This window comes from Theobroma cacao, chromosome 2 (genome assembly GCF_053813885.1).
Source record: "Theobroma cacao isolate CCN51 chromosome 2, ASM5381388v1, whole genome shotgun sequence".
NCBI lineage: Eukaryota > Viridiplantae > Streptophyta > Magnoliopsida > Malvales > Malvaceae > Theobroma > Theobroma cacao.
The window spans coordinates 44,260,230-44,287,696 of record NC_142640.1 but is presented as its reverse complement, the minus strand read 5'-3'; the positions used below and the strand labels follow the sequence as shown (position 1 = coordinate 44,287,696).

The 27,467-nt window shown below is 35.5% G+C and overlaps 3 protein-coding genes and 2 non-coding genes across 7 annotated transcripts; 2 read left to right on the top strand and 3 right to left on the bottom strand.

Moving 5' to 3' along the window:
* Positions 1-1,876: 1,876 nt before the first annotated feature.
* On the bottom strand, positions 1,877-5,130 carry LOC18609721 (N-terminal nucleophile aminohydrolases (Ntn hydrolases) superfamily protein). The gene is made up of 8 exons (XM_007044982.3): positions 4,996-5,130; positions 4,718-4,850; positions 4,500-4,629; positions 4,149-4,255; positions 3,144-3,278; positions 2,929-3,032; positions 2,309-2,409; positions 1,877-2,188 (listed from the first exon to the last, which is right to left on the bottom strand). The coding sequence occupies exons 2-8, from the start codon at positions 4,829-4,831 to the stop codon at positions 2,061-2,063; spliced, it is 819 nt and encodes a 272-aa protein (XP_007045044.2). The 5' UTR covers positions 4,832-4,850; positions 4,996-5,130; the 3' UTR covers positions 1,877-2,060.
* Positions 5,131-5,905: 775 nt separating this feature from the next.
* Positions 5,906-5,988, bottom strand: TRNAL-CAA (transfer RNA leucine (anticodon CAA)). Its single transcript has one exon. It is a non-coding gene; the product is annotated as a tRNA-Leu (tRNA).
* Positions 5,989-14,992: 9,004 nt separating this feature from the next.
* LOC18609720 (ARM repeat superfamily protein) lies at positions 14,993-20,174 on the top strand. 3 transcript variants are annotated; one of them, XM_007044979.3, is made up of 6 exons: positions 14,993-15,247; positions 16,468-16,531; positions 16,881-17,066; positions 17,267-17,374; positions 17,711-18,891; positions 19,189-20,174. In XM_007044979.3, exons 2-6 carry the CDS (start codon positions 16,481-16,483, stop codon positions 19,982-19,984), a joined length of 2,322 nt encoding a protein of 773 aa, XP_007045041.1. In that variant the 5' UTR covers positions 14,993-15,247; positions 16,468-16,480; the 3' UTR covers positions 19,985-20,174. The 3 variants fall into 3 exon arrangements, with proteins under 3 accessions (XP_007045041.1, XP_017971545.1, XP_017971543.1); XM_018116056.2 differs by having other exon boundaries at positions 16,455-16,531; XM_018116054.2 differs by having other exon boundaries at positions 16,434-16,531.
* A 333-nt stretch (positions 20,175-20,507) lies between these two features.
* On the top strand, positions 20,508-20,580 carry TRNAK-CUU (transfer RNA lysine (anticodon CUU)). Its single transcript has one exon. It is a non-coding gene; the product is annotated as a tRNA-Lys (tRNA).
* A 93-nt stretch (positions 20,581-20,673) lies between these two features.
* Positions 20,674-22,926, bottom strand: LOC18609719 (AAA-ATPase At3g50940-like). The gene is made up of 2 exons (XM_007044978.3): positions 21,887-22,926; positions 20,674-21,440 (listed from the first exon to the last, which is right to left on the bottom strand). The coding sequence occupies exons 1-2, from the start codon at positions 22,868-22,870 to the stop codon at positions 20,940-20,942; spliced, it is 1,485 nt and encodes a 494-aa protein (XP_007045040.2). The 5' UTR covers positions 22,871-22,926; the 3' UTR covers positions 20,674-20,939.
* Positions 22,927-27,467: the final 4,541 nt, after the last annotated feature.

The following is a 27,467-nucleotide window of genomic DNA, read 5'->3' as shown; positions in this document are numbered from 1 at the left end:
TAATTGTAAGAGTGGAAAGTTACAGCTCAAATTTAATCTTGTTTAACACGCTAGATTAAGGTCAGGGGCAAGGCCAAATGAGAAGGCCAACCCAAGAAACAAATTTTGAAAGGGGACCTACAGGGTAGAACCAGCACGGTACAGAATTTGCCCTTAAGTCACAAACAAATAACCTATCACCAACTTAAAGAATGTGGTTCACCTCTCAGCTCAGTAAGGAAGCCTTCAACTACCAATTTGTTGAGACCAAGTGTCTTTGATATACAGTAAAAAAAAAAAAAGGGGGGGAGAGAACAAAACAAGAGAAAAAATAGGTGATTAGGTCGTTAAGATTCATCATTGTTTGACAATATATCTACTTAATGGAAAAGACAAAGGTTTTGTCAGTTGGTCTTGTTTCTTGTCACCATTTTTGCCGGAGGCAAGCAAGTTATTAACTATAGAATGTCAAGTATTTAATGAGAAAGACAGTCTAAAGTATAAAACATTCATGCAAAATCCTTTTAACTTGAACGTTGCTTGTACTTTGTTATCATTAATCGTCTGTTGGTTTGATTTCCCAAGGACGAAATCGTCAGGCTAAGGAAATGTAGGTGGTAGGCAAAAATTTTGTCCATTAAAAGCCCCATCTCTTTCGCGTAACAAACGCCACTTAATCACACTCTATTTGAACATAATTATATATCATTTTCTTATTGACAGACTGCTGTAAATTCTTATTCTCCAGCAAGGACAGAGACATTGAACTCTTGCCTTCATTATTTTAGTTTTTTGGTTTAGGGATTCAAAGTTTCCAACTAATTGTCTTGCATTGTTTAGTGGAGAATGGAGTGATGATTATATCTCACTTTCAATCATGAATAACATGCTTAGAAGCTAAAAAAAGGATGAGAGAGAGAGAGAGAGAGAGAGAGAGGGAGGGTAGGTTTAATTGGAGCTGGCATTATTGTTTGGTTATTTATGTTTCCTTCTGTTTTGTTCCATTCCATAGACCATAGCAGTAGAAATGAAGCTAGGCTACTATTAAACAATGATATCATTATATTCTATTAGCTCTCCATACTTACGTGAGTAGTACAACATCTATTTAAAGGAGAAATAGTAACTCATAATCCAATCAGAATTTCCCTATAATACATACCATCATATCCTACCCTGAATAGAAAATAATCACAATGTGAAATTACCAAAAGTTCTTTCTTTCCTACGTAGAAATGAGAAGGGGCGGAAGGGAAAAAGACGTCTTTGCTTAGTTCCGAAGGGATGTAGGTATGGATTGGATCTTTTTTATTGTTTTTCCTCATCAGCTTTGGTTATTCAACTTTTCACATGAGCACATGGGCCCATTTACTGCAAATATCGATCTCCTTTATTTATTTCTTTTTGTATGTTTTCTTTGTTCTTATTCCTTTAGGAAGCTGTCCAAATGGATTGTTGATTTAACTACAGATCAGAAACGTTGAACCGACCACCTGGAAGGACGCCCATTATGGTCAGTTTTTCCAACATACACAAAATGTCAGCTCCCAATGGGCTACATGATAGGGGATCACCTGCCGGAGTCCGCCTTCATCACCATGGCTAGCCCTCCACGTGGTCAGGGCTTTTGCAGCTTGCTTCAGCGCCTACCAAGCCGAAGACACGGTACTGCACATGACACTTCCTTTTTCAGTTTTTTTCGACATTTTGCAGTAAATCAAACCCAAGTGGAAACTGCACCTACCCATTTCCCTGCCAAATGACTTGTCTACTCAGATTGTTAAAGTAAAATTGGCAGTTAACAAAATGCCTAACCCTAGATGAACACATAGTAATTCGTATGTTGGGGTAGCTAAAAGTAGAGATTCCTTAAAATTTTTTAACAACAATACCAAACTGATCAAGATATCTGGATTTGACATGATGCGATAACCGCAATAAGAAGGATCCTTAAAACAAGAACTTGCACCCACGTCTATCAGTACATAGAGGAAACTGCGTACATAGTGTCAGAATCTATCCCATTAAGCAGTCATCGAATGCAAACACCTTCAACTGAGTCCAAGCTGAGTACAAGCCACTTAGGCCCCAGCTACTTCAACCATTTCCTGTTCTACCGTGCTTGGCATCACCGGATAGTATTTGTAGTGAAGCTCTCCAACATCATCACCAGATAGCTTCTTCCAGCCATTTGGTCCCACGTGGTAAACTGATTCAAAAGTAAGCTCATTAAATGTAAAGTACAGGCACACATAAAACCAAATAAGGTGAGAGATGTCTTTTTTTTTATATATATATTCTGAGACTTGAGAAAGATAGGAAAGAATACCGCTGGCAACACCACCACTGGCACCATCTCGGAATGTGGCATGATAAATAGCTCTTCTTGCCAACTCTGCAGCTTCTTCAACTGACATATCATACCGGTACCTAGCACCAAAGTCATGCAAAAATAGAAATTAATGACTATAAATACATAAAACCGGGCATAATGTAAGACAAAACTAAAATGTCAAGCATACTCTAATAAAAAGGGCAGAAAACAAGAGAAAGTCTTTTGATTTATTTGAAGGGAGCCAAGCAAGCTGAAGTCCTAACACACGGTTCAAAGAATAACCAGATGACCACTGATCTCTTATTGACTAAGACAATCAAGCAGATTCAATTGGGAAGAGTTAAAATATGGTCAAATTTAATTAGGCAGCAGTTATGCATATTATCAAACAGTGGACAACCAATGTTTTCATCAGAAGCAATTGCAAGTGACTAGAGCCAGCACACATTACAAAGGTTTTAATAGGTTTCTTCTACATACTCCTTGTCCATTAGCCTGTCTGTTTCTCGATGTATTAAATGAACTTACAAGGAGATGATGATGGCTTTGCTGTAATATTTGCATTTCTATGAATGGAACAACAGCTAAGAAAGAACAAGAAGAAAAATGCATACCCACTATCCAGCACACCATAGGCATATGGTGAACCGGATCCAACAGAGAAACGCATGCCCTTTAACCTCCCCCCTTCACTGTCCACATAGTATAGTCCAGGACCCTACAATCCACATTAGGCAGCAAGTTAAACATGCAAGAATATTCATAACATGCAAGAGGCACAAAGGGAAAGGGAAGGGAGGAAAAAAGTGTAACATTAAATTTGAAATACCGTTTCATCCCATCCAGCAATCATGGTTCCAACCGACAGTCCCATTCCTCGGTAAGAATAAAGAATGTTTGCCAACAATTTTGATGCCCCTGTAACAGAAATTCTACGCTTGTTTGCCAATTCATGTAGCCGGCACTAGATAATGGCAAATGAGTATCCATTAGCACTACATATATGCTAAGGGAAATGAGAAAAAAACAATCATGGGGCCTAAAAGCTTTCTAAATTAGATGAAACCTGGAAAGGTTGCATATTGTTGTCATATTGACACCAAAGGCACAGACCGGAATAATTCCAGCATGCTCCACTTTCTTTTGATCTTTTATTTTCATAGCTAGGCAATTAGGCAAATCGAATACATTAAATTTAACCACCTATGAAATCAGGCAATATGCCTGGACTCATTTTTGCAAACTTCCTCCTTAAAAGTTTGTTTTAGGAACTAGGTTTTATGCTCACTTAGACTACGAGTGCACAAGTGCATACATAAGCAGTCATAGCTACAATCATTCTTATAACTTTGCTTAGTTAAAAAAGTTAACCTCTGCGTGCAAGTCACATTTTGCATTGGATGTTTAAACCACTTAGCTGTTACTAGGATCTATGCTAAATCTTAAATCATTTTATCTGCTTCTTTTGTTCTCATACACGAGTTAGGAAAAGCAGGTCATCTGCAGTTCAACTTTAGAGCCAATGAAATAATGTGAAACTTTTGAGATTGTAGCATACTCTCACTTTAAATATTGCATAACCAATATCTTAGAAAAACTGAAATACATGAGTATCAATGAAAAATTAAAGGAAAGAATGCCAATATGACCCATTTTGCATAAAAAGATACTGTTAGACTAACTTTTCTCAAGAAAACCTTACCGTAAGACAATACGCAACATATACAGTATATATCAAACAATACAAAAATCTAACAAACACAATATCCAGTTTGTGGCCACTCAAAAGAGAATTTGAGCCAACTAGCAAGAGGGAAAATTTTTATTTAATTACCTTAATGCCTAAATTTCTGTGCCAAAACTGGCAATCCGCAGCTCCACCAGCCATTGTGCCAAGCATGTAAGGGTTGATTTCAATAATTTTCTTCACTGACTGTGATGCTGCCAAAATTTAGGAAAAGGAATAGTAATCATGGTTTTGTTATTACTATCCAAAAACAACAAATGAAACAGAAGGATGCAACACTTCTAGAAATTTTTTTATTTCAAGGTTTAATCTATAATGACATAAATAAATTATTTCTCCAACAAAGAAACTTATGAACAAAAAACATTCACCACGCAGTTCAATTCAACAACTCATGCACAACAGACATAGCAAAAAAATTAAAAACAAAAAACATACAGATATAGCCTCCCATGCTAGCTCTAGAATCAGCAGCAACCATGACGCCTTCCTTAAAAATGAAGGCAAGCGTGGTGGTACCCTTAGCAGGTTTCACCATCTGAATTGCTTCCTTCTGAAACCCATCAAACTGCAATATACCAACCAAACAAAAAATAAGCCGTAAAGCTCCCCCTTTCTCTCAGAAATATATAAATTATCTGAAAGCTGTAACTCACATCAGTAGTATTTGGGAGCTCGAATGACGGAGCAGCAGAGAACCCATCAGCAAGCTCATTAAAAGCAGCCCAGACAGGCGCAGCCGATTCTAAACCGCTGGTGTCAAGCTTCATGTTCGGTTTTTAAAAAAATCTACACAACAGTGAGATTGAATTAGGAGATTCGATGCGTTTTATGTTAAGACGAAAAAATTAAAATGATAAACCCTAGGGTAGAAAACAATGATTGTCCTGAGAAAAAGATTAATACCAGAAGAAATAAAATTCGAGAAGAGTACCTTTCCTATCAGAATGCAGACGATCGTGAAACGGAAAACGAGAGAGAGAGATCAAGTGAGATGCAGCAAGAGACCTACGATGAGGAAAAGCAGTGGTGTTCTTTTGATAAACAATAAAAAGAGGGAGTTTTCTTGTGCCACGGGAAAGCGAAAGTCTGCTTGGTTGGGTCATCCCATCTGGGCCCAATATCTGATCCGAAACGGAGATTGAAGTTTTTGACTTTGTAAACCCATAGTTCAGAGTCCAGACCATCACCTACCAAGATCTCTGGGCCAAGACCAACTTGGGTTAAATGGGTTGGCCCTATCATTGGATAAAGGAGAAATTAAACTTTACTCTTACTCTTTGAATAAAGAGACAATGTACCAAGTACTGATAATCAATATTTGTACACGAATTTGGGAGGATTGTTACATTTTTTGAATCATCCACTAGAGTTGATTATACCACTCTAGTGGTGGATTTAAATGGAATTCAAGAAATGCAACAAAGAAAAAGTGATTAATAATGTTAAGATTGTAACAAGTAAGACTAGTTTAAAATTGGGCCTGACGTGAACCATCCTGGAACCATGAGTATTAATACGGTAAAAGAGGATCATTTTGTAAAGAAAGCCAAAAGTAGTACAACTTCTCATGGACAAAGGACATTTTTTTTAGGCAAGAGAAATAACTCTTCCAAAGTATTTGTTATTTTTATAATACATATATATATATATATATGTATATTCTTTATTGGTCTCCAATATAAAGGAAATAATTTTTCTTCTTTTACCTGTGGAATAAGATGCAGATTGGTTCTTTGGATAAGTGCTCAATCTTAAGTTCGGCCTGGCTTGGGCTTGCAATAGCTTTGTCTTGAGGCCAGGTTTTGTATGTGATTTTACAAAAGTAAAACAACACTAACATATGCTGGCTATGGGGTTCGAACCCATGCGTACTTATGTACAGGAGATCTTGAGTCTCCCCCCTTAACCTCTCGGGCAAACCAGCTTTGCAACGGAACTTTTTAAGATCAAACTATTAGGATACAATCAGGGCCGGTCGGTTCGATCAGCCGAGATGGTGTAATGCTAGGCCCGAGCACAACTCCATTAAAAATATCCGAATTTGAAACAAAATTTTGAAATATGTAAAAAATATATATTTTATTTTTTATATAATATTATAAAATAAAAAACCAACTTGATAAATCTAACGAGAATTTAAAGTTTAAACTCAACTTGATTCATTACTCAAGTAGTTTGAGTTTGAGCTCGACTCATCAATGAACAAGTCAAATTCAAGAGCCTAACTCAAATAATTAATAAGTAATTTAACTTATTGACATCTCTAAACTATTATTTAAAATTATTTTCTAAATTTATAAATCAAACGAAGGACTCGAATCATAGCTAAATAAACGTCAATCCAGCAGCCGGCCTAAAAAAGCTAAATTTCATTACATTTTTACTTTATAGTAAGTATTTTTAAGCTAATTTCTAAACTAAAACAAAACCAAACAATCCAAATATCAAAGCTTTAGTTACCTTTATATATTTTTTAATTTCTCTTTTATTGTTCTTTTTGGGTACAAGATGCTTTATTGTTATAAAATCAAATTGACTTTGAGTCGGTTTGACATCGTGAATTGAACTTTATTTGATTACTATCATTAAGTTTAATTGCAAACACAATATCAAACTAGTATAAAAAATTACAATAAAAATTATTTTGATTACCATAAATTTCATTTCGATTATAAAAACAGATAGAAACTTGCTATTGTCAATCACTAATAATTTTCAATGACAATTGTCAATCAACTAGGAGTGGTGTAAATTTCTCTGAATTTAAGGTTTTTGGTTATTTAGTAACTATATATGTCAATTTTATCTCGAAAAGTCTTTGGGTTATGATCACAGTTTTGGGGACAAAAGCTGTCTTTGGATTATGATTCAATGCGTTACTTCAATGAGTAGCTAGGCCAAGTAAAATCCATCCCTCTTGCATCCATGGAAATAGTGTGAACGTTGGAAAAAAGAAAAACAAGATATAAAGATCAAATCAACTTGGCGTGGTTTATTTGTTTTTGGTCCAACTACGAAGTAGCCCTTGCAATGAGGGCAGCTGCAGAAACAACGCCTTTGAAGCCTTAGCCGTCCAAATCAAGAGCAATGGACGTTTTAAATGCAGAAGTAGTTTTCATGCAGAGAACGTGGACACAACCCACCCTTTTGAGAATCACATGCAACGGAGAACTCCCCAATACCACCATTATTATTGCCTACGCGGTAAACAACTATATATCCGCTACCCTACCCGACACAGCTTGTTTCCAGCTGCTTCTTTCTCTACGTACCCTCATAATCATGGCCAACTTTATTTATATTAATTTGTTATTAATATAGCTGGGACATTGTTAATCCAACAGGTTTTACTCTGGGTAGTTAATCATGAGAAAAGCCCAACGGCAACTTGCTCCACAAATAAAGTCATTAAGGACCCCCCCCCACCGGTCAACGCAGAATGTTGCAGGGACCAGATTAGCCGATCAGGTCCCACCTAATGATTCTTCTGCTACAGAAGTTTAGTTTTCCTTGGCTGTGTCATTTGCATTGTGGATTAATTGATCAGTACCATTCTTTTTGAATATGGTGGGGGGTTTTCAAATTCTTGGGGTCGACAAAACGAATTGTAATGATCTTCTTTGTAAGTGACATTATAAGGTTGTAAAGGTAACAAGTGTTGCCTATTTTAACTCTTGGGGTAAACCAAAATAAAAGACAAAGCAAAACAAAACATTGCCTTTTCCCCAAGAGGTACAGAACTACATATGGATCGATGATCATAATTAAATACTTAACTGGATGGATCATTTTCATGTAGGATTCACATGATTTAATAGCGAGAAAGAGAAAGGAGGGGGCGAAAAGGAAAACTTTCCGAATCCAGCATGAGAATGATTATGACAACCATTGTAGAACAACACAGCTACATCTCCAGATGCCGACATTCCAAAAAGTTTAAATATAGAGATCAAATATGTTTATCTACGCATATGTTCCAATGGCCACAATTTTGTTGTCATCGCCACGGGACTGAGCTGATTTCTTAACATGAATATGTGTGCGTGAATATATAGATCAAATATGTTTATCAGATGCTTCATATATTTACCAATGAATACATGTGAAAGGGAATTCTTATCAAGTTTTTATAATTATATTTATATGTTTTGAGGACCTTTCACATATATGCATGTTGTTCTTTGATGTGTTTAATTAAAGCTGCTTTTTTAGAATTTAATAGTGATGGAGCTTGGTTTAATATTTAATTAATACTGAAATCTAATAGAAACAACCAAACCAGTTTAGTTCATTAAACAATATATTTTTGTTTATTAAGATCTTTTAAATATAATCTAGAAATAAAATTATGATTTCATTGGTTTGTTGTTAGTAGGAGGATAACAGTTTTATGCCAAATGCGTGCATAAAACATTAATTTGAAAATGTTATATAATTCCTTTTAAAGATGACGTTGTTGTTCAATTTGTGTCAAAACTCAAAAGATTCTCTCTTTTTTTTTTCTTCTTCTTCTAGGACCCCCACATTCTTCAATTATATTCTAGTATCAATTTCACTTTAATTATGCCTCATTCTAGTTCAGCTGCTACCTCAAGTTTATGACAGCATAAGTGAAACGACCTGATTTATACACATGGTAAATAACACCGACCTAATTGATTCATCCATTCCATGCTTTAGAACCTCAAATTCACCTCCCAGAATTAGCAAAAGCAACCGAACAATATCATGACAAACACAATAATTTGGAATGGGTTTGTTTCCCTATTAATAATTCCAATCTAACTATTGAAAAAAAGACCTTTTGGAACCCTTGAAGAGCAGGGTGCCTTTTACGATGTCACTTCAAAGTTCAAATTCCCTTCAATTTAAATCCTTCGTTATCTATTTCTTGGACCAAAGGACTGTTCGTTTCCATGCTCAAGAAAAAAAAAAGATTTATTTCAAAATTTTCAAACTGAAATGATAGGTATTACTACGAAGAGCTGTTGATGCTTAATTTTCCTGCAAATATGTTGATGTTAACATGTAAAGAAGCACTTATAGTTGATGACAATAATGGGATTAAAAATTATGGGTCAAAAGCTGAGAGATCACATCACATCTCTCCTTATATTATGGGGTTGGTAAATATGGAATTATGGAGCCGCATGTTAAGATGTCTATATTTCTCTATAGAAGATAATCAATTAAATCTGACTTTTGACCCAAAAGACGTGACACGTTTGTTTCTCGTGCTTCCTTCCACTCAGACCATGCTTTCAGCTTTCGGTCAAGATATACGGGCTTTGACCCCACTTTTTTTTTTGTCTGCTGGATCCTTTGAACCACACAACTGCCCTTGTACCGAGCCTCATTTTCGGGAATTACTAATTTGTCCTCATATTTTGATGCTTTAGAAGCTTTTTTTTTTTTTCATGGTTTTGTTTGATATAATTAATTATGCAATTCCAATATCTCCTTTAATTCCTACTTGTTAGTTATATATAATATGGAGCTACTTATTCTTTTATTATTTTTTATGTAATGATTTCTTTATCATTGTATCTTTATTTTTGAGTAGAATAATACATGCATTTATCATTGAATAATTTGTTGTGTTTAAGAGAATAACATTCATTGATATTTACTATTTCGTTTATTGTCTTATTATCTTTGGCTAAGAACCTTTATAGCTAGGAGTTCAATCCATATGACCACCAATTGGAAGTTAAATATATATTGAACTATTTGACTTTTCTTGGAATTAGGTTTTTAGTAAATACTAATATATAGTAAAAGTATCAAGAGAGAGTTGCCACCAATGATTATTAAAATGAATTTCCTAGAATATATAAGGAACCCCAATTAAAGAAAAGGCAAGGGGAAAGAGAAAGAGTCGAGGGAGGACTTAGATTTAAAAAGTGGATAGTGTTTTGTTTTGCCGTTTGACACATACTAGATGCTGATGAGGAAGTGGAGGTCTCAAAGTTTTGACAAACATTATTTAGTGCCCCACGTCAAGAAAAACAAACGAAAAAAGTGAACAGCATTCACGATGATGGGGGATGATTTTATGCTCCATTTGCTTTGCAAATTGCGTCATCGGGATACAATACTTCCATTGCTTTTCACGTCCTCAATGGTTTCACTCATGTGTCCCAAACCAAACTTCTCCCAATTAATTAAAGGACATAGAGAACTTTATACCTAACTAGGTTTCCATTGTCTGTCTTTAGTATAAATAATCTACAACAAAGTATATAGAAAAGAATAAACAAATTTACCATAGGATTTATTGAATCTGACAATCAAGTTCACATGTATTTAGGATTGAAATTTTTTGTGTGCATACATTTTGAAAATAAGAATACATACGAAAGTTTTGTTACAATGAATGATCAATCAAAGCACATGGTATATTGATGTAGAGGAAAAGAAATGCGTAAACAAAAATATATAATTAAAAATATTTTTAATTAGCAACCAACTAAATAATCAAACCCATATTTTATAATGTTTAGTGATTTTGTGTAGGTGTTGATGGGAAGGGATATGAGCATTTCAAAGAATTTCATATTCGAAGACCATATGCACAAAAGCATATGGCAGTCCTAGCTGATCACTTGCATTTTACTCATAAATATCTCAATCATTGGATTTATCCGAGTATCCTCTTAAGGAAAATCCAGAAGAGATCACTGCTGCCTGTCTGCAATTCATGAAGCCACTAATGAAATGTTTGGATTGGGTTAAGATGTAAAGTGGTAATCGGAGCCACCTTGTAAGTAAGATATACATTGGTCGAGGTCATATTATAGGTTATGCTTATTCATATATTGGTTAAAGAAGTATAATACACAGACAAAACTACATTAGATTTATTTATCTATTAGAAATGGTTTTCTTAATTGAAAAAGGGAAAAACTATTATTCTTTTTTGATATAATTCAATGATTAAATTATGATTTCTTTAACTCTACTGTACTCCATGCATGTACTATGAAATCAATTTCAAAACTCATTATGCGAAATTAAAGCAAAAAAGTTATATATTCTTTTTAATTGATTGATAAAATTATGATATGTAATAATTAATTAAATACCAATTTGTTCGACATACTTTCTAAAGTTTGACATAAAACATTTTATTAAGATACTATCAAGATATACATAGATTTACTAAGGCTGCATTTGGTGGTTTCCTTCACTGCTTACCGTTTGCTTTTAATAGAAGAAAGAAAAAGGTTCTTTCGGATACAAAAGCAAATAGCTAGTATAATTTTTAGATAATTAAAATTTAAAGTTTATAATTTTTTAAAAAATTAAAATATATGATATTACTTTTATATAAAATAGTTATGTTAGGGTTGGTGTTACATTTTAGTTATTTATTTATTTCATTATATATGGATTAAGTTTACTCTCCCCGTGTAAACTACAATTAAAAACCGTAAAAGAAATTAACAAACATAGCATTTTGGGTCTCCATAGAATAACTTACCTCTGGTGAGTAAGTTAAAGAACATGCATCACTTTTGAACTAGCTTGCGTTCAGAGAGCTTGATATATAATAAGTATTGGTTTGTTGAAGTTTTTGCAGTGAAGTGAAAGCAAACAAAAATAAGAGTCATGCATGCTCCTATTCTCCACATGTAAATAGTACTAGTATTTCTTGTATGGGAGGTAAAGATGAAAAGCAAAGCAAGCCCAAGGCTTCCCAAGTGTTATTTAATGAGATGCTTGGCTTCAAGGACAAGATGGAGAGGCCAATTATCACACCGATATATGCTCCACGTGACATGCACCAAATTGTGTTTATTAGCTTAGGTTCTTGGGACTTCCTTGGATCCACATGTCTTGACTAATTTTCCTCCAAAATGAAAAATGCATTAGCAAAAGTAATAATTCTAGAGATTCGAATTCAAACACATGCAAAAATCTTCAATCTGTCAATAATTATCTTATTATTTTTATTTTAATTAAATGATGCCATTGATTAGATAGAAATATCTCTCGACTTTCCCTTTAAAAACGAAAACATGAAGATGGACTAATGTTCCAATTTTTTTTTTCAAACAAACAAGAATTAGGAAAAAGTTTGGTGGGGGATGGAAACCCCACAAATTCAAATCTTTGGACTCATGTGATCCCTCTTCTATATAGGGCAATGAAACTGTATTCTGCCAAGAATCTCACCATCTTACGCTGACACTAATGCAAACGGAATATCCACCAACCAATCGACACGTGTACTCTTCATTTAAGTGCCGTAGGAAGTACTACTTTCACATAACGAGCGACAACGGTAAATGAAAGGAATTGCACCCTGCAACAGTGAAACCCCCCCACCCCGCCTAGAATAGAGAATGAAACGCACGCTCCTATCAGTTAAAGGGAGGTGGGGCGGTTTGGACAGCAAGTGGCTTGGATTGCGCGTCTGATTGGACGTGGTTTTGTTTGATTAGATGCGGGTTTTTTTCCACCGTTGATCGGGCAACTATGAAAAAATGGAAACTAACAGGAAATTCCGTGAATCTCGGATCTTATGCGGTTGGTAAATAATTTGCTGTCAAGTTAAAATGGGTAGCTCAAAATATACCCACGTGGATGGGTGGGCGGGGCCCATATTATTATAATCAGAGCAGAATAAGAGACTCTCGCCTCCGTACTCCTGCATGGAGACATTTCTGCCGCCAATGAAATCAAAGTTATTTCCTTTTTTCTCCAAAATGCCCTAGCAATTCTCTTGTTCTTCCTTTTTCCGGCCATCGTAATGCTTCGTTTAGTGTTGATTGATTTCAAGATTTTCTTTTTCAAGGATACGAAGAAGTTGTTTCTATTCGATCTTTGGTACATGGTTAGAAACATTGATCGGTGGTTTTAAGGCAAAACAGAAAAAAAAAAGAGAGAACAATTACTTCCACCTATTCATTTCATTAACACGAATTTTATTGGGTTAGATGTTTAAGTATATTAATGTATTTAATTAATATAATAAATTTATTAAAATCTAAAAATGTAAAGGAGAATATGAGTTTTCTATATTCTTCTTTGGAGAGATCACGATTTAGAAAATTTTGAAAACAAAAATTATACAAAATGAAAGTTTACTCTTAACCTAGATTGGTTTATACTAAAATTATTATTATATTATCTTAAACACATTGTTTCGTGCCTTCTTTTAATGTTTAAATTTGTTGGCTTATAATTTTAGAGGCTAAAAGCAACAAAGATTAGTGAATAAGTTCCATAGACAACAAAAACACATATATTGTCATTATAAGCCACTAAGCTGGTTGGATTTTTTTTTTAAAAATAAAACTAATTTACTTCTATAGTCTATACTTTTTGGAATACTCATTTCTAGAACTTTTGTGCTTTTTAAATCTAATTTGAGCATAAAACCCACTTTTCTATTTTCTTTTTGTTTTTTGATAGATACTTTTATGTATTGTGGCATATAAGATTTGTTGGTGTATTTTCAAAATAAAAAAAATTACGTCACATGATGAAAAACTATTTTAACTCAAAGGTTATGTCACATAAAGTAATATAGTGTGGTTATTGGTTTATAGATAGGTTTTCATGTGAATAGTTATATCTCTTAAAAAAATAACATCCAAAAGTTATGAGACAAATTGAAAAGACACAAAAGTTCAAAAGTTAAATATGAAAAGTTATTGTTTCAAATTACAACTCAATAGAATGAATGATTGTCTTTTCATAAGATAATTATTGAAACAATATTTTTATCCAAAAGTTGTGTCTGGTAAAATATAAATGTAAAGATGTCTTTGAGACAAAATGATGCTTTAATGAAAGGATTGTATCTTTAAATAAGAAACATTTACAAGCCCATATAAAGGACTTATTGTAAACTATTTTGACACATCAAATCAAATACAAAACAAGAGCAGAAATATCAAGAGCAAGAAAAGTGTTGTATTCTATTAACATAAACATTTAAGTTCCCATTAACTACGAAAGCTTTCAAATTCTTTATAATCTATTTGTTGCAGAAAGTAGACTATAAGACCAAACAACTTTACAAACCGTCTGGTGTATCTAGCGGTCTATTCTCGTAAAGTGTAATACGAAGTTAGACATTAGTTTCATTGTATCATAAGGTTATTCGCATTATTCTCTTTTGTATATCGAGTGGTATGAGCGAAATAAGTCTTAAAGATAGCGTCTATTGAAAAACTCGTCTTGAAGTCAATTTTGTCGATTTTTTTAAGTCCATTGAAACCCTATTGATACCAACAAGATTTAGCATAATGCTTCATATCTAATAAATTTACTCACAAAATCTGTATTTCCAAAATGAGCTGAGCAAACCCTAATCGTAATAGATTTTAATAAATTAAATCTAATTTATATGAAATCATTTGACACTTATATTAAATGTAAAATTAGAAAGAGACTATAACTACAATCCAATGCTTTCTTTTTCAATTACGAAGTGATAATAATTTTATGTTATCAATGGTTTACTGATTCCTATTGGTTATGGAGAAGAATGACAGTCCTATTACTTAATTAAGTTAATCCATATTGTCAATCAAATTGGGGGTAACAACAAAATAGTGAAGAAAGTTACCGCTTGATGGGGACAAAGAACCAAAAGGACAAAAAAAGATTATTATAAAAAGGACAATTGAGTCATTTGATAGCATTTAAGACAGATCTGCTAACCGACAAACGAGGAGGTCGGCAATTGTCGGCCGTCGAACCAGGGAGACATAAACGAAGAAATCCAAACCCCTCCCCCCAAATTTCAAAAACCTTTTTTTTTTGTTAATATCTATTAATTAATTAAACTATAATTAAACATTAAACCGTCTCCTCGCAAAGTATTCACTCCACAGTCTACACTCTCACAGTTGTTTGTTTAATCCCGCTTAAAATAAAATTTTTTTAAAAGAGAAAAAACTATTTTCAAATATTCCTTTCCATTTACCCCCCCCTTCCAATAACCAAACACCCCGTCTTTCTCTCTCTGCAATTCTTCTCTCTCTCTCTCCCATTCTCATCTCTCTACTCCGACAAATTCGCTACTTCGGACAACAAATATTTGAAACCAAAAACCTAAGTATACAAGGAGATGGGATCATCGAAATCCTAATTCCCTGTTTGGCTCTTCATTTTTTCTCTAAATGCTCATTTGTATGAAGCCTCCTTGGCTACCTCCGTTTTTCCCGGTATGTCTTTTGATTTCGAACCCTAACTCAGATTCAATTCTATTTTAATTTTTCTTAAAAAAAGGGGTTATTTTTCTCGTCGGATTTTTTTAGCGGTACGTGAGTTGGAAAATAGGCAGGACTTTTTTTCTTTTATTTTGTTGTTGTTGTTGTTGGTTTTTTTTTTTTTTTTTTTTTTTTGTAATTCCGTGTTTGGTTTGTTTCTGTTTTTTCTGTTTTTCGCAATCTCCGTAGGAAATTCGCCTTTCTTTTATAGGTTGGTAGTTTTACCTGCTTAGTCTTTTATATGTTACTATGTTTGTGGATTTCTGGTTTTTGCCTGTTTTTGGATTATCGATTAAAGGCAAAGCTGATGGTGATTCTCGTGTCTTGTCTCGGTTAAGATCTCTGGGCTTTCACAAGGTCATTTTCCAAACAATCTTAGATTCTTTCTTTTCTTTCTTTAACACTACTCTTTTGATTTAACTGTTTTTGTTGAGAATCTTGAATTTTTCAGTTGTTTGATAAGACGTCTAAATCAAATTGTTTGTTCTTTCTTAAAACCAATCATGAGTTTTTATTTCCTATTGGAAATCTTCTTTTTGAGTTCCGTTTCCGTTGTTTGATGAAATGTCTAAATCAAAATTCAAAATTCTGCAATTTTTTTATATAATAAAGTGGTGTTTACCTTTTTTTTCGAAATTGCAAGGAGGTCCAGATCAATAGCTTATTCAAGAACGCTCATATTGCCTAGTGTTTTTCTTTTAGGTGGAGGTCTTTTCCTTATCCGTTTCATGTTTCATGTTTCATGTACCGGAAAGGAAATGTTTGAAAAGTGTAATTTTTTATGAATAATGGTTCTAATTGTTTATTGAAACAAGGAACTTTTGAACTGAGACTAATAAGTCATTTGCTGTGTTTAGGTGCATATGTTTTAGGAAAATTGAAGTAGGTAAAGCTTGATTTCAAAATAATGCAACCAAAGAAAAGTTGAGAAATTTGTTATTGGTATTCATGAAATATGATTGGTCATGATTTTTTGTGTCAAAGAGAAAGGAAATGGATTTTTGAGATTGTTATGTTAGTTAAGGGAATGATTTTTAAAGTTATCCACATAATTTGAACATTTCTTGCGTTGTTTTTGAAATATTTTTAGTGGTGAGGTTGTAACCTATTTGACCCTGTTCTATTTCCTCTTGCATTTCAGTTGATATAGATTTGCATTTAGTGGTTTCCTGCAGTGAATGCTAAATCATGGACACTTCTGAGGTTGAAGAGAACCTATTTGCAGCTAGTGATGCCAAGGTATGAATTTGGTAGCATTTGGATATATTAATTTGATAGCCAAAGAATTGCAACTAGCATTTTCTAGATTTTTTTTTTCTTAATTCTGCTTTACTTAGAAAAAAAAGGGGATATGCCTGCTAGTTATTTTGTTATTTTGGGAATGTGCTTTTTGCATAATCCTACTGTTGGCACCAATCCATCTCTTAAGTTTTAATTTTTAGCCGCTTCTGAAAATCAAAGGCCTTTTGTTTTTTGGACAGCAGTAATCGTTGAATTTTGTTGCATTCCTGATTTTAGGACAAAGAAGACAAAACTTGCTTAATGTTCATAGTTTTCTTACTTTTTTTCTGAATTTTTTCTTATGCAGTTACATGGAGAAATGTGCAAGACACTTTCAGCAATTTATTGCAAAGTCTTGTCAATATTCCCTTCCTTGGAAGCAGCACGTCCTAGGAGCAAATCTGGTATTCAGGCTTTATGCTCATTGCATATAGCACTGGAGAAGGCCAAAAATGTTCTTCAACACTGTTCAACATGTAGTAAACTTTACTTGGTAAGAGTTTCTTGTATGCCTCCACAATCAGTCAGAGATATATGCATGCATAATTGTACATGTATACATGTGTATTCTTAGAGTAGTGGTTTTTTACTTTTGTTTGATACATTCACGAAATGATATTTCATTGTATTTGTTTTTTACCATGTTTTTTCTCCTAGAGAATGTTTACTAATGGTATTGTTTTTCTCATGCAGGCTATTACCGGAGATTCTGTTCTCTTAAAATTTGAGAAGGCAAAATGTGCTCTTATTGATAGTCTTAGACGTGTTGAAGATATAGTTCCACAGTCCATTGGATGTCAGGTAATGATTCCCACCTTCCTGGTTTTAGGTTGCAGAGATTAATTAATTTTTTGGGTATTTAAATAAATAAGGGTCTTTTTTTGCAAGCAGTTTCATTACATGCTATTCTGCTGCTGGTATTTTGTCTACATTATCCCAATGCATCTTTAAAAGACCTAATGCTTGTGGTTCAAATCAAGAAGACATTTTTAATTTCTTTTTTTAGGAAATATGTTGTGTAATGTTTGTATTGGAATTATCTGCAGTATGATCCTTCTGATGTGAAACTCTGTAGTAGCTTGTGCTTTTGTCTGTATACTCAAAGTATTCCTGATTACTGTAAATTATTGGCTTCAGATTTTGGAGATTGTAAGTGAACTTGAGGGGATTGTTTTCTCACTCGATCTGTCAGAAAAGCAAGTTGGTGATGAAATAATTACATTGCTTCAGCATGGGAGAAAATTTGATGACTGTAATGACAACAATGAGCTCGAGTCTTTTCACCAGGCTGCTACTAGAATTGGTATCACTTCTTCAAGAGCAGCCCTAACAGAAAGAAGGGCTCTCAGGAAGCTGATAGAAAGAGCTCGTGCAGAGGAAGACAAGAGGAAGGAATCTATTGTTGCTTATCTTTTACATCTCATGAGAAAATACTCCAAGTTATTTCGAAGTGAGGTTTCAGATGATAATGATTCTCAGGGTTCAACACCTTGTTCCCCCACCGTTCTGGGTTCTCTTGAGGATGGAGGCGCTGGTGGTAATGGCCAGGCATTTGAGCGGCAGCTATCGAAGCTCAGTTCTTTCAATTTCAAGCCAAATATTAGGAGATCTGGGCAGATACCCCTTCCACCTGAAGAATTGCGATGTCCAATATCATTGCAGCTTATGTATGATCCAGTCATAATTGCCTCTGGACAGACATATGAGAGGATCTGTATTGAGAAATGGTTTGGTGATGGGCACAACACCTGCCCAAAGACTCAACAGAAGCTCCCACATCTCTCTTTGACTCCCAATTACTGTGTTAAGGGTCTCATTGCTAGTTGGTGTGAACAGAACGGAGTCCCTATTCCCGATGGTCCCCCAGAGTCTCTTGATCTTAACTACTGGAGACTGGCCTTGTCTGAGTCTGAGACTGCAAATTCAAGATCAATGGATAGTGTTGGTTCATGCAACTTAAAGTGGGTTAAGGTGGTTCCTTTGGAGGAGAGTGGTACCATTGAGGAAGTGGAAGGAAATGAAGCTGAAAATGAATCCCCATGTCCACAGGTGGAAGTTTCTGAGTTTACTGTGCTAGAAAGATATCAGGATTTCCTATCTGTCTTGAAAGAAGAAGAGAACTTGAGGAAAAGGTGCAAAGTTGTGGAACACGTAAGGCTTTTGCTGAAAGATGATGAGGAGGCCAGGATGTTTATGGGGGCTAATGGCTTTGTTGAGGGATTAATGCGATTTCTAGAGTCAGCTGTGCGTGAAGTGAATGCAATGGCTCAGGAAATGGGGGCTATGGCACTCTTTAACCTTGCTGTCAACAATAACAGGTTTGCTACTCATGTTTTTATTAAATCCAGTCATTGATATTTTGTGAGCAATACTGGTTTTCTTTTTCCCTTAGCCTTTGACAAGATGCTGCTATGCTTTGATTCATTAACTGATACACCAAATGCATCATTGTAGGGGAGAGGATCCTATCAAATTAATTGGAGGGGGAAAGAACATTGTTATGTCTTTCATTTTAACACTGTTATTTCTTATGGATGATTGATATTATATATATGTAATTATTAAGCTGAATCTTATTTAGTTTTCTTTCTCACTTTTTTTAATAAAAAAATCAGGAACAAGGAGCTGATGTTAGCAGCTGGAGTGATTCTATTGCTGGAGGATATGCTTTCCAACTCCAATGCCCATGAATCAGCAACTGCTCTCTATCTTAATCTCTCTTGCCTTGAACAGGCCAAAACTATCATAGGCTCAAGTAAGGCTGTCCCATTCTTAGTCCAGCTACTTGGAGGTGAAGCTGATCCACAATGCAAGCTTGATGCCCTTCACACTCTTTATAACCTCTCTACTGTGCACTCAAATATTCCGAGCCTTCTTTCAGCTGGCATAGTCAATGGCCTCCAGTCACTCGTGGTTTCTGGTGACCATACTTGGACAGAGAAATCCATTGCAGTTCTGCTAAATTTAGCTTCAAGTCAAGCGGGAAAAGATGAGATGGTATCAGCCTCTGGTCTCATAAGTGGTCTTGCTTCAGTTTTGGATGCTGGTGAATTGATTGAGCAAGAGCAAGCTGTTTCATGCCTTCTACTTCTTTGTAATGGAAATGAGAAATGTAGTCAAATGGTCCTACAAGAAGGTGTGATTCCTGCATTGGTGTCAATTTCTGTAAATGGGACGACAAGAGGAAAGGAGAAGTCACAAAAACTCCTGATGCTATTTCGGGAGCAGCGACAACGAGATCACCTACCTGCGGACTTACACAAGAGGGTAGAAAGCAGTCAAGCGCCCATGCCTGGTCCAGCCCCAGCTTCAGAATCCAAGCCACTGTGTAAATCGGTATCAAGAAGAAAAATGGGGAAAGCCTTGAGCTTTCTGTGGAAGAGCAAGAGCTACTCGGTTTATCAGTGTTAAAACGTGGCAAGCTATTGTAAATTTCCCTTGTATCTTCTTTTCTATTTCTCATGTCCTGTTCCAATGGACAGTATTTATCTTTTTTTGGGTTATCATAGAGAAGCAGAAATGTACAGGCCCTTTGTAATCTATGGATTTTTGTGTCTTCTCCATTTTTGTGTAGGAATACATGTCCCAGCTATTGTCAGAATTGAGGTTTTAGATTTATCTTCCAAAGATATGGCAGTCCCTCCACGTGAATATTTATATATGGACTGTAATCTATAAGATTCCAACTACCAACACCAATGATTCTGAGGTAGAGATCTAAGATTATAATTTTCAGATAATTGCTCAAGTCTCAACAATAGGCTATAGCGTCCTGTAAATTGTCAGTTGATGCAGGTTTGACACCAGACACTTAACCCAGAGGGCCAAAATGTGGAATTTTTTTAATTTTTCGTCTGCAAGGGAAGGGTATGAAATAAAATACAGTTATGAGTTTTATAAATAATTTAAATATAAGAGTGCAGATCAACAAGAAGCCCGTCTAGCTCAGTCGGTAGAGCGCAAGGCTCTTAACCTTGTGGTCGTGGGTTCGAGCCCCACGGTGGGCGTTGACATTTTGGAATTTGCATTGTTAGGGTCACTACTAATGCAGTGGTGTTCGTTACTTTTCATGATGTAATTTGAAAAAGTTGAATGCAGAATGATAATAAGTTCACTTTTCTAATAGCAATTGACTTGGTTTTTGTAATTTTACATAGGAAAAAGCTTTCAAGCTCTCATGCTACACCCTTGTTTATGTCAACTACGTATTGAGAAAACAGTGGGCGGCAATGGCATGCCTGTCCATGGAAATCTTTGTACGACTGGATAATGTGTTACATATATATTATTATCCCTATCTGGCTCATCCACGTATACTATTGAGGTTGTCCTAGTGCCAAACCAAGGCAGTACTGCCTCTTCCTCGTTATACGAATTTCAACCTTTTCGGATACTTTCTCTTCACAACCTTTTTATTAGTATTTCCAGTAGTTCTGCCTCTTCCCTTTCTCTTGCTCCCAGTGTTTGTCTCACATTTGCTGTCTTCATTTCCCCTTGCAGGATCAAATTTGCAGGATCCGCTCTTCTTGTTCTGGAGGAACTTGATGAGTCCTTCAAGTGCAATATCAGCATCCTCACTTTTCATGAGCTCTTCTGCAACTTCTGCTGGAGTTACCTCCACTTCCATCATCAGTTCATCAATTTGGGTGAACAATTTGTGACTAGTGATGCCCAGATAGTTTGAAGCAAGGATCCTGAATCCACTAGGAGTGCAATAGGACATGTGGATGTGCATGTCCATGCGGCCTGGCCTTAGCAAAGCAGGGTCTAGCTTGTCCTTATGATTGGTTGTAAAGACTATTATCCTCTCATCGCCACAGCTTGACCATAGGCCATCAATGAAGTTGAGCAATCCGGATAGAGTTAGCTGTCACAATATATTTAAAGACAATTTATTAAAGTACAGAATTGGTACTTGTAATTATGTACTTAAAACTTATATTCCCTGTAGACCTCCTCTAATTACATTAGATATTTTCACCCTCTTCTTCAGATGTTTGAAGAGGGCAACAACTAAAGGCACTCAAGCATTTGGGGAGGCCTGGAAACTGTAGTTGCCTAAAAAATTCATGTTATGAATTTTACTTAGCAGATAGGAGGAAGAGAACCGTATTTTTTTCTTACTGATTCTCCGAACTCCTGTCCCTTTAATGTTTTATTGTGTTAAAGGCATATGTAGAGGCTGGGCTGCCTCCAAAAAAGAAAATAGAAAAAAGAAAGACAAAAAAAGGAAAGGAAAAAGGGTTTTGCAAATGGTTTGAAATTTGAAGTATCATATTCATTTGTTAATTGTTATGAATCCAGTTATCTCACCTGGCTCTCACTCTGATTGGTATCTCCAGCTTGTCTGTCCTTTAGCTCAATGCTGCAATCAATGTCCTCAATAACTAGTATTGATCGGTTTGTGGTCGAGACTAGCAGTCTTCGAAGATCTGAATTGCTGTAGATGCTTGCGAGTTCCAAATCATAGATACTAAACTTTAAGTAGTTGGCCATGGCGGCAATCAAGCTTGACTTACCTGTTCCTGGAGGACCATACAACAGATACCCACGTTTCCATGCTTTTCCAACTCTTCTGTAGAAATCTTTTCTCCTCAAAAATCTGTCCAAGTCATCCACCAACTCCTTTTTGAGTGTTGCATCCATTGCCAATGTTTCAAAAGTGGCTGGATGGTCAAGATTGGTTGATGCCCATTCTCCCTGGTATTCTGCATAATAGTTTCCAAGTGAATAAAGTTTCACCACCTTTTTTTCTTCTTTGGTGGCCTTTGATCTCTCCAGTACATATGGCAGGTAAGATTTTACTACCTTTTCCAGGCGCTTCTTATGAAAACTGAGCTCAATTACTCTCTTTTCATATTTTCCTTGTTGGGATGCCTCCTTCATTTCTATACAAGTCGTTCGCCACTTGAGTTGAATATCTTCAAAGATGTCAATAATATTTTCATCCTTGTCGATCGTTACTGACAAGGTCTTGTCTCGTGGAGCTAAGGAAACCTTAAGCTTGTCGACAGATGCAGTAATTTTTGTAGCCAAGTAGATTTCAGAAGCTTCATAGAGCTGATTGATCGTGTAGCCATCGTATTCATCAATGAGAAGAGTCACTTGGGAAGGAGGAGTCCCCCAAAAGCCTACAAATTTCGATAGTAATATGGTTTGCAGTTGTTCTGGAATGAGCTGGCTGCTTATGGTCTGAACTTCACTAACCACACTGCGAACCAGCATAGCTAAGGCGGTGAAGGTGGTGTATGTTGAGAGGACGGACGCCGTTGAAGGGATGCTTTTGAGAGAAAACATCGTTGAGGCTTGGCTGAAATTGATGATTTTCAGTGTAAAAGACTTTGTTTTTAATTGTTTCTGCTTGCTTGTATTGTGGCATTTTAAGCTATTGGCTTATTATATAGTCATGGTAGAATAGCAATTTGATAGGAGCTTCTATTGGAAGCTCACAGAAAAGCAGTTAAGAAGGAGCTTCAAAGGGAAGCTAGTGGAAGAAGAATTGGGAATGGGATTCTATGTTGATAGGTGCTTGTCAACAACTAGTAGCCCAAGTCAATCCAGGCAGAAATCTATGTCCAGCCATCCAAGACAATCTTCTCAAGCAATTCTTGCGAGTTGGCAAGACTACAGCCGACTCTTCCTTGCTATGGCATTCTTTATAGGCCAAAGCCCAAAGAGCCAAACTAATTTACGCCCATGGACTTCAAGATATCTCATTCTTGGTACATTCAAGTTGACGATCTGTAATTAGGAGGGACAACCTTCCAAAGCATATCCCTGAAAATGAAAGTATGAGTTGGCTGAGATGTGTCTTGGTCGGTGTCTAGGTGACTAGGCCTAATCCATGTCCAAGGGAATTGAATTCATCTCAGTTTCTAGACATGATCCTTAGCAGCTTCCCTGTTATTTTTAGTTCAAATTAATACATTAACTTGGCATCTGAGAAATGCTAATTGTTCCAAGTAAAAGTTTCAGATATGCAAGTAATCATGCTAGGAACTATTCACACCACTCTCTTTGGAATGGAATGTTATGGCCTCAGTAAGTTTATTATATATAAAAAGAGTTTCAATACATCACAGGTGATTCCATTATGATCATGGTGTCTACTAATTTCAGCTTAATTTACTCAAACGCACACGTTAACTAAAAGTCCAACTAGTATATATATACAGAATTCACATTAGCAAGGTAAGCATGCTAATTGTTGTGATTACTGAAGAAATTGTGCCAAAATGGACACTCGCAAAAGATGACATTGATAGCAAACAATCATTCATGCTTGTATTTGCCATCTATTTCAGGTGATCGTGTGTGTTAAGCAGAACAGCGTAGTGAGATTCCTGGCTTTACAAGCCATCCCGGCTCAAGAAACTCTCCAATAGGATTTCCCTTGCTTGGCTGCGGGTAATCTCTTTTGCTTACATTTTCTTCCCCTTTCATATAAATGTTGCCTTCTGACATTTATTGTGTTGAGTTTTAAGTTAACTAGAATTTTAAATTTTATTTGATTAAAATTTTTACTTGTGTACAACGTTGAGTAGTTGTATGGTTTTAAATTTCTTATTCCATATCGAGTCCAAATCTCATTCTACTTTGGACTTTTATATTATAAAATTAGATCTCTAGGTTTTAGAATTGCAAACAATGCTTTTGAGAGCTCTAGAGAGAGAACACCTTATAACTCTGTTTTTTGCTCTAGGTGGAGTTAGAGTGATTTGGGTGAGTGTTCTTAGGCGGTTATTGAGAAAGGGTGTGTAAGGGATCTTGGGTTGATTTGGAGAACCATAGAGGTCAATTTGTTGTATTTTAATTTCTCAATAATAAAAGAACGGTTTCTCCGTTGACTTAGGTAAGAGACTGAACTACCTAAATTCTTGTGTTTTTCTATTTGCTTGATTTCTTTGGGTTTTATCTTTGTTGTTTCTTGGGTAATTTTCATAACAAACTAGTATCAAAGTTTCGAGTTCAATAAATTCAAAATTTAACAAGGATGTCGAAAGTTACTAGTTCTACAAATTTTTCAATTGATAAGGTTGATGAGAAGACTAGTTTCACGCAATTGCAGAGAAAAATGAAAGGTTTCCTTGTGCAATAAGGTTTAATGCGCTCTTTGCTAGGAAAGGAGGAAGGGCAATTAGATGACATGGAAGATGTTGAATGGGCAAAGTTGGAGTAAATGTGTATGAACACTATTCGGCTTTGCATTGGAGATAACGTGTTTAACCATGTTATTGATGAGGATTTTGTTCTAAGGTTGTGGGCAAAGTTGGATAAGATTTACTTGATGAAAAGTCTTTCTAACAAGTTGTAGCTTAGGCGAAAGTTGTATTGTTTAAAGATGAAGGAAAATGTAGACCTCATGAAGCATATGAATGAATTCAACGGGATCATTGATCAGTTGAAGAAGGTTGATGTGAAGGTGGATGAAAAGGAAAATGCACTATAGTTCCTAGTTTTGCTCTCAAACTCCTATGAGGTATTTGTGGAATCTCTGATATATGGGATGGATACAATAACGTTAAAATAAGCACAAGCAACGTTAATATCTCGTGAAGCCTGAAAGAAAAGTAAGGAAGGGGATAGAGATTCAAGTGGCTTGGCATTGGTAATTGACGTTTGTAAGAGGAAGTCAACTGGCATGGGATCTAAGGGTGACAAATTTACATCCAACAATATTCAGTGCTTTCAATGTAAAGGGTATAGACATATTAAAAGGGATTGTCCTATAAAAAGAGATTAAAGTAACGAGAACAAAGGTGAGTGTGCTTTTGTTGCTGAAGGTGATGATTGTGATGTCCTTTCAATATCAGAAAATATGAATATAAATTCTGATTTGTATTTAGATTATGCTTCTACCACTCACGTATGCTATCAAAAAAATTGTTTTGATTTACTTCAAGAAGGGGTGGTTAGGAATTTGACTTTGGGTAATAAGTCAATAATGAAAGTCATGGGTCTTGAAATGGTTAAAATCAAAATGTTTGATGAGGTTGTGCGCTCTTTGGGTGGTGTGGCCTATGTCCTAGAGATGCGTAAGAATCTAATATCATTAAGCCTGTTAGACTCTAAAGGGTATGGATGTTTTGCTTGTAATGGAGTGGTAAAAGTCACATAAGGCGGCATGATCTTTATGAGGGGGAATTTGCATAATGATTTGTATTGTCTAAAATGAGATGCCTCGAAGGGATGGGAACAGTGCACAAGAGACGATAGCTACTAAAGTGAGATTTCATTTGCGGAGGAAGTGATAAAAGGTTCCCATGGTGTAGATGATGGTAAAAGGATGAAAAATCTTGCTAGTAGTGAATTGGAAGGGTCATCGAGGTCTCTTTTCGAAGTCAATTAGTGCCATTGATTTGATGGCTACACAGGTGCATTGGCCGTTTTGTGGAATCGAGTGTTGGACCATGCTTGATTTGGTATGTGTAGTCGTGATAATTTTAAAGGCCAATGATTTGGACAGTCTTGTACTTGGAGAGTTGCTTAAGGTGTTGGAAAGTAGGTGGAGTTAAGAAGTTGCAATTGAGTGCGACTGGTGGAAGAGGCTTAAGAAATTTGAATTCAAGTTAAAGGTGGAGATTTATTGAGCTTTAGGTTGACTAAAATTCTAAATCTTATTTGATTATGATTCTTGTTTATGTACAATGTTGAGTAGTTATGTCACGACCCGGTACTCCCCTCGAGCCCGTGACAACCGCCGCGGTGTCCCGGTAGACACTCATTGTCCGAAATGTCAACCCGAAACCCCGCAAGGCTTTACTATCAGTTTCTCTATTCCCTTGTGAGCAACCATTGTCAAATATCGTGTTCTAAAAGATTTTAAGCTGTTTTCAACTTTAAACAAATAAAATATTAATTTTTCGTCTCACAGGGATATTTTGGTCATTTTTTTAAAAAATTTCAAAATTGGCTAAAACGTAATATACAAGTACAAAACACATAATTCATATTCAAAATGAGTTTAAAAGTCTAAAATCTTCATTTAAAACGAAATTATGGTTATTTGAATATAATAAGAAAATAAAAGAAATATTAAGTAAAATATTCTATTTTTTTATAAAAAAATATTTATAGAGTTATACGTGAATAATTTTTATAGCGTAAAAGCTAAATAAATTTATACATACTTAAATACAGTAAGCCAAAATATTTAATTTAATTTACAATAACAAGAGGGCCCCTGAATAAACAAAAGTAAAGAGGACTGTGAACCTACGGTTTGAAAAAATACAGATCCAACGGTAGTCCTCGATGAGATCAGCTATCTACAGTCTATATTGAACCTGAAATGGGTGGAAATGAGGGTGGTGAGATTATAAAATCCCAATGAGTAAACAGACATCATCATAAACATCTAGAGTTGAGTACATGGAGACAATAAAGTAAATCATCATAAACTGGGTTATAGCATTAGAACACATTTTGTTCAAAACACGTAAAGAGGCTTATGAATCTCATAAAAATCTAGGCTTTTGTCATAAATCCATTCTCAGGGACACCTTGGCCGAGGCATCCTACCGAGACCGCCAAGGCTATTAAAATTCACATTTCACATAAATCATGTTTTTGTTTTGAAAACATAACTGTTCCTTGGCGTTGGCTGAGTTCCCCCTCACGTGGTGGTTTAGCGTGAAGTGAACCCTAAACTTTGCCCCAGGAGATACCCTACGCGCCTCTCCATTCGAGGTAAGAATATAATGGGGTTTACCGTGCCCCTCTAAAAGGTTGGTTCACAGAAACCCCCTACTGCAGTGATTAATTAATATATAATCCACCATATAATAAAACTCAATAACATGATATGGTAATTTTGTAATTCGCAGTTTTTCAAGGCAACCAAACAATTCGCATTTCAATACAATTGCCAACTAGCCAATCATGCTCGATTTAT

Bases quoted from the DNA above. Each gene is read 5' to 3' on its own strand.
- LOC18609719 (XM_007044978.3), bottom strand. From the start codon at position 22,870: ATGTTTTCTCTCAAAAGCATCCCTTCAACGGCGTCCGTCCTCTCAACA. The intron at 21,441-21,886 runs GTGAGATAACTG...ATATTGTGACAG, and splicing joins CCAATCAGAGTGAGAGCCAG to CTAACTCTATCCGGATTGCT.
- LOC18609720 (XM_007044979.3), top strand. From the start codon at position 16,481: ATGGACACTTCTGAGGTTGAAGAGAACCTATTTGCAGCTAGTGATGCC. The intron at 17,067-17,266 runs GTAAGAGTTTCT...TTTCTCATGCAG, and splicing joins CATGTAGTAAACTTTACTTG to GCTATTACCGGAGATTCTGT. The intron at 17,375-17,710 runs GTAATGATTCCC...TATTGGCTTCAG, and splicing joins CACAGTCCATTGGATGTCAG to ATTTTGGAGATTGTAAGTGA.
- LOC18609721 (XM_007044982.3), bottom strand. From the start codon at position 4,831: ATGAAGCTTGACACCAGCGGTTTAGAATCGGCTGCGCCTGTCTGGGCT. The intron at 4,630-4,717 runs GTGAGTTACAGC...GGTATATTGCAG, and splicing joins AGCTCCCAAATACTACTGAT to TTTGATGGGTTTCAGAAGGA. The intron at 2,410-2,928 runs GTATGCATTTTT...CTTTGGTGCTAG, and splicing joins TATGGTGTGCTGGATAGTGG to GTACCGGTATGATATGTCAG.